The following is a 6,640-nucleotide window of genomic DNA, read 5'->3' on the forward strand; positions in this document are numbered from 1 at the left end:
GTGAACAGCATGCTTCTCAAAAAGCGCTTTAATTAGCGACTGTGATGTGCTGTCAGTCTGTTCCTTGGTGAACCTTGGCTGAACTCAACAACAGTAGTTGCCAGGAACAATAAATTCCCGCATGAGAAAATAAGTTCTTGCTCCTTTTCACAGAGGTTGTGTGGGACTACAACCGGAGGCCATGGGTTAAGGGTGAAAGGTGAAATGTTTAAGGGGAACATGAGGGGAAACTTCTTCACTCAGAGGGTCTTGAGAGTGTGGAACGAGCTGCCAGTGTAAATGATGCGTGCGAGCTTGATTTCAACATTTAAGAGAAGTTTGGATAGGTGCATGGATGGTAGGAGTATGGAGGGTTATGGTCCGGGTGCAGTTTAGCATGGATTAGATGGGCCAAAGGGCTGGCTTCTGTGCTGTATTTTTCTAAGGCTCTATGACAAATAGCTTGAAGATCCCAGTGACGAGGATTGCATTTTGGTTGCTTGCTAGTTTGCCTAGCTCCTTGATAACCCTTGCTGAAGCTTAGTTTGTGTCTCCGGGCAGTGTTCAGTCCTCGACCCATTGGTATGGCAATAGCACGGTATAAGTTTGCAGCCCGTGACATGCGAGAGCTCTCGCTGCGAGAAGGAGACACAGTGAAGATCTACAGCAAGATTGGAGGTGACCAGGGATGGTGGAAAGGTGAAGCAAATGGCAAGGTAAATGTCAGTGGAACTGGACCCATTCCAGGGTATTAATGGGCCTTCATGTAATTCACCAAACCATAACCCATTCCCTCCTTACTCCTGATGTATTGTATATCTTTTCTTTATTAATGCCCCCCTGCTCACTTTCTAGACTTTAAAAAATTCTTCTCGTTCTAAACGTATTCAAGTGCTTTTTCCCTCCTGTTGTTAACTTGCCATCTCATAATCATTGGAAATAAGAGCAAATATCTATTTACTCGTTTAGAAGCTTGTACAGCAACGAATGCTGTTCTCAGAAGCAACATCCAGATTGAGCAAATAAAAAGTCCTTCTACATTTGAATTCCATAGTATTACTGTGTCTCCACCTGGGACTTGGCATGGTTGACAGTAGTGAAAACTGAGAGGAATCTACTGACAGAATGAAGGACTCCCCAAACACCATCAGAGATGGAGAACCTTCATTGCTCCCCTAAATGCCACCAGTGTAATGGGCAATGAAGAAGATGATTTCAGGCCAAGACTTTTCATCTGGACTGAAAGATAGAGAAGAGATGGCTAGTATAAAAGTTTCCTTTCACCTTTTTTTTTTAAACTGGGTTTCTTCTCTCTATCTTACAGTCCAGTTGAAGGGCTCAGTCCAAAACATCGACTGTCCATTTTCCTCCACAAGTGCTGCCCGACCCATTGATTTCCTCCATGCGTTTTGTTTGCTGAAATCAAATAAACACAGAGATTCAAGATCTTGGTCCAAACCTCCACAACTCAAGCCTTTCTTAATTCTGGCCACTTGTCCCAGTTAACACCCAGTGAAACTGCAGAAAACTTCCAAGCGGTTTGTGGACTGGACTCTGTAGTTCATGGTATGATCTATTTCTGGTTTCTGGTTGTTATTTTGGGCGATTTTGATCGGGGCGGCATGTGGACAACAAACGACACAGAGCTAGTTTGAACCAGAGACCTGTACTGAATATGACTGGACTCATTCGATTTTGTGTTATTCTGTCTTTCTCTCATTTTTTTTTTGCCATTTGCGTGATTTGTTTTTTTTCTCTGTTTGGGGTGGGGGGGGTCACAGGGTTGATGTTTTTCTTTGAACTGGTTCCATGGTTTTTCTTGCTTCCTGCCTATCTGTGGGAGGAGGAATCTCAGGGTTGTGTACCTGCATGCGTATTTGATTATAACTGTATCTTGAATCTTAATTGGCTTCATTTCATCCCATGATGAACAAACAAAGATATCAAAGGTATGTCAGTTGCAGCATAGGATAAGTTCGGCATTATTGCTTTGCCTTGGCATTCTGTGCCTATAGATTCAAAACCAAGGACTCTGCTTACCTTATCCTCTTATCCCCATGTAAATCAATTTAAAGTCTCAGCCCTAAAGGCTTTTTTTTCCAATTCATTCTTCCAATAACTATTACTTCACAGCATTGAACTGCCTCTTCTTCATAACCTGCACATTTTTTACCAATTTGCATACATCCTCTGAAATTTTTCTTTCAACCAGTTTTGGGCCCACGATCTTAAATTCCACATTTGAAGTAATTTCTGCAAATTCTAAATAAGTGACACTCATACAGACACTTGTTGGGTCTTGTATCTCACTTCGTTCCTAACCTTTACTCCGTCCACCTCTGTCCTGGTGAGCAGATTGTATTAATTTTGTGTGCCAGCAAAAGCCCTTGAACACTTAGCAGGTTTTTTAATGGAGAAAGCACATTATGTTATTCTTGGGTTCTGAATCACCAATCTTGTATCTGACTTGATTAAATTCTTTCTTTGAGTGTTCAGTAAATTCCCATTTTTCTCACACATTTATGTTTCCTTGCAATCCGAAAGAAGGCTGTTCTGTCCACCGAGCTGACATCATCCTACACTCTCACTTCCTTCCATGTAACAAGCAAGAGAAAATCCGAGCAACACACACAAAATGCTGGAGGAGCTCAGCAGGTCAGGCAGCCCTATGGAAAATAGTACAGTTGACGTTCTGGGCCGAAACCCTTCAGCAGGACTGGACTGAACTTCTATGTAACCCTCTTCTTCTTATATATACCAACATCTCCTCAGCCATTCTTGCAACTTTCAAACGACTTGCCAGATTATGATTACCTGCTATCATTGTAGGGTGAAACTAACAGTTCCTCCTTAAACGCACACAGATTAATGCTGAGGGTATGCTCGTAAACACATTCTAATGTATATTGTTCTGATCTTGTCCTTGTATGATGGTCCCTAGAACCTTACTGCTAATAAAGAAACAAACTTTTTTGTTGAAGAGTAAAGAAATAATCAGGGCCCTACAGTCCTTTGACATTGATACATCTAGAGCCCGGGAAGTAATTGGCTTCTCCGTTTTGTACTTAGTTACACACACAAAATGCTGGAGGAGCTTAGCAGGGCCAGGCAGCCTCTGTGGAAAAGAGTAAACAGTCATCATTCCGGGCAGAGACCCTTTTTTTTTTCGTGTTTGTATTTAGTGGTTGCATTTTTTGACTTGACTTTTCTTTCTCAATGACAGATTGGTTGGTTTCCCTCAACGTATGTTGATGAGGAAGGAATGCCATGATTGGTGGATGCAATATCGCCCATTCCAGAAGAACACGGCATGCACATCTGATGTCCAAACCCAGAGAGTGCTGATGGCAAAGTTTTTCATGACCCTTACTACTTTTTCTGTTGATACCTTTCCTAACTTTCAGACTGATAGCCAATAGTATCCAATTGTTGTATATAAGTTCCTTTTACAGAAAAAGAACAGAAGTAATTTTCAGTAGTGTGTGCAGAGGCATGAGTGTACTTTGTGTGGAAATGTGTGTGTGTTTGTGTGCATTCCTGGGAGAAAGGGTTGCATGTGACATGAGAGTTTTTAGGATGTATGGGGTATTATTGATGTGTGCCTTTTATTGTGAGAATCCTTTTTAAAATCATTGTACTTATTTTACCAATGCCACAATGTATGTGAATATTTTAAGGGACATTTTTAGGCTGTTGCCAATGTATATATTTGGGTTCATTGTGGGTTGAATGCAATTCTAGTTAAAATTATCACTGAATTTGTTTAGGAATGAATTGAAAATGTAAATTGGTACAATTTTTTTTGCACTGTTAACCTAGATAATGCAGCTGGTTTGGAGAGAAACTGGGATAATCGGATTCCTGGTATGCTGCTTGTAGGAAAGAACCAGGGCATGGATTTCAGTGCAAGTCACTGGAGTTTGGGGCAGAGAAGATGACTGGACAGAGATTACAACTCAGACTGTAAATGTAAACTTAAAACAACAAATAAAAGCAATTGTTTCTTTTAATTTTCAATTTTCTCGTGATGTGTGTCATGCACGATCCAGCATTTAAAACCCGAACACTTGAGTTCTAATCAGAAGTGAGGTAAGTTGCAAAAGTCAGTTTATGATATACACAAGAAATTCTGCAGATGCTGGAAATCCAAAGCAACACACACAAAATGCTGGAGGAACTCAGCAGGTCAGGCAGCATATAAATAGTCGACGTTGCAGGACTGGAAAGGAAGGGGGAAGATGTCTGAATAAAAAGGTGAGGGGAGGGGAAGGAATATAGGTAGAAGGTGAAGCCAGAGTAGGTGGGGAAGGTCGAGGGCTGGAGAGGAAAGGGGACCCAGGAAGAAGAGATAGGCAGGTGAGAAGAAGTGCAAGGTCAGAGTGGGGAATGGAGGAAGGGGTGGGGGGAGAAATTTGTTCACTGAAAGGAGAAATCAATATTTATGCCATCAGGTTGGCGAGTACCCAGACAGAATAAAGGTTTTTGTTCCTTCACCCTGAGGGTGGCCTCATCTTAGCACGAGAGGAGTCCATGGATCGACACGTTGGAGAGTCAGTTTGTGTTCATGGAGTCTTACAGCAATACAGCATGCATAGAGGCCCTTTGGCCCAACGAGTCAATGCCAGCCTGGTTGCCCACCCAGCTATTCACAATTTCCTACGTTTGGCCCATAGTCCTCCAAGTTTCGCCCCTCTAGGAACCTATCCAACCACTTCTTCTGACAGCTTGTTCCATAATACTCAACACTCTCTGTGTGAAAAATGTATTCCTGAAGTCTGTTTTACATCTTTCCCTTTTCACCCTAAATCTATGTTCCCTAGTTTTGGACTTTCCACCTTGAGGAACAGACTGTTATCATCCACCTTATCAATGCCTCTCATAATTTTTCACATTTATATAAGGCCAGCTATCAGTTCCCTACATTCCAAGAAATAAAGACTTGTCCTGGCCAACCTCTCCTTGTAACCTGGGCCTTTCAGTCCTGGCAATATCTGCATAAATCTTCTCTGCATTTTTTCCAGTATAACCATATCTTTTCTATAATAGAGCAACCAAAACTGTATCAAGTACTTCAAGTGCAACATCATTAATGACTGCAACAGAATGCCTCACATCTTAGGGATGGTTCTAGAGACTGAAAAATTTCTAATGTCACTCCGATCTTAAGAAGGGAGGGAGGTTAGCAAAAGAAAGGAAATCATATGTTGGTTAGCCTGACTTCCGTGTGGTTAGTAAGATTTTAGAGTCCAGTATTAAAGATGAGGTGTCAGGATATTTGGAAGTACGTGATAAAATAGGTCGAAGATAGGCCGAATAGATGGTCAGTAAACGTTGTTTATTTGGATTTTCAGAAGTCTTTTGAGGAGGGACTGCACATGAGGCTGCTAAGCAATACAGGAGCCCATGGTATTTACAGGAAAGGAACTGGCATTCATAGAAGATTGGCTGACTGGCTAAAGGCAAAGAGTGGGAATACAGGGGACCTTTTCTGGTCGACTGCTGGTGACTGTTGTTGCTACTTAGGGGTCCTGCTGGATCTGCTACTTCTTACGTCATATGTTAATGATCTGGATGATGGATTGGTGGTTTTGTGGCTAAGTTCATGGAGGAGGAACAGGCAGTGTTGAAGCAGGGAGTCTGCAGAAGGACTTGAAGAGATTGTGTGAAAGAATAAAGATGTGGCAGATGAAATACAGTGTGCCGAAGTTTATAGACACGCACTTCGATACTTTGATAGAAGAAATAAAGGAATATATTCTAAGCAGAGTGAATTCAGAACCTGGAGATGCAAAGCTACTTGGGAGTCCTAGTGCAGGATTTCCTAAAGGTTAACTTGCAGGTTGAGTTGATAGTAAGGAAGGCAAATGTAAATTACCCTTCATTTCAAAAGAACTCGAATGAAAAAGCAAGGTTAATGGAGAGGCTTCCCAAGACATTGGTCAAACCATGTCTGGAGTATTGTGAGCAATTTTGGGCCCCATATCTAAAGAAGGAAGTGCTAGCATTGGAGGGTCAAGAGGAGATTTATGTCAATGATCCCAGGGAGGAAAGGAGAGTTTAATGGTTCTGGGCCTGTAGTCACCAAAATATAGGATTAGGGAAGATCTCATTGAAATCTGCAGAATATTGAAAGGCTTGGATACGGTGGATGTGGAGAGAATGTTTACATTCTAGGAGGGGACAGCCTTGGAATAAAAGGATGTCCCTATAGAACAGAGTAATTTTTTAGCCAGAGTGTGGTGAATCTGTGGAATGCATTGACATGGATTGCTGTGCAAGGCCAAGTCATTGGGTATATTTAAAGCGAAGGTTAATAGATCTCTGACTAGAAAGCTCCTTTTCCATCACTATCTTAAACCTAATAGAGTTATGGTCACTAGAGCTAAGTGCTCACTATTGTCATTTCAGATACTTGCCCTGCTTCAAGATGAAGTCCTTTTGAGAAGGGCCTGCTATATATTGACTCAGGAAGGCTTCTTGGACACATTGACCAAATTCTACCCTATTCAGACCATTAACACTCTGGGTGGCCCAATTATTATCAGGGAAATTAAAATCTTCTACTAACCCATCCCTATTACAACCCTCTCACACCTGAAAAATGTCTATTTTGGGACACAGGTGTCAATCTTGTCCTACTCTCAGTCACGTTTCTGTTATG

General features: G+C 41.7%; 1 protein-coding gene across 2 annotated transcripts in view; it reads left to right on the plus strand.

Moving 5' to 3' along the window:
* Nucleotides 1-3,996, plus strand: part of vav2 (vav 2 guanine nucleotide exchange factor) — a 213,427-nt gene extending 209,431 nt beyond the window's left edge. For both annotated transcript variants that reach the window (XM_072240493.1, XM_072240492.1), the window contains 2 exons: nucleotides 541-695; nucleotides 3,203-3,996. In XM_072240493.1, coding sequence (XP_072096594.1) covers nucleotides 541-695; nucleotides 3,203-3,250 — 203 coding nt within the window. In that variant the 3' untranslated portion in view covers nucleotides 3,251-3,996. The remainder of the gene's footprint in view (nucleotides 1-540; nucleotides 696-3,202) is intronic.
* Nucleotides 3,997-6,640: the final 2,644 nt, after the last annotated feature.

Source organism: Mobula birostris, chromosome 22 (genome assembly GCF_030028105.1).
Source record: "Mobula birostris isolate sMobBir1 chromosome 22, sMobBir1.hap1, whole genome shotgun sequence".
NCBI lineage: Eukaryota > Metazoa > Chordata > Chondrichthyes > Myliobatiformes > Myliobatidae > Mobula > Mobula birostris.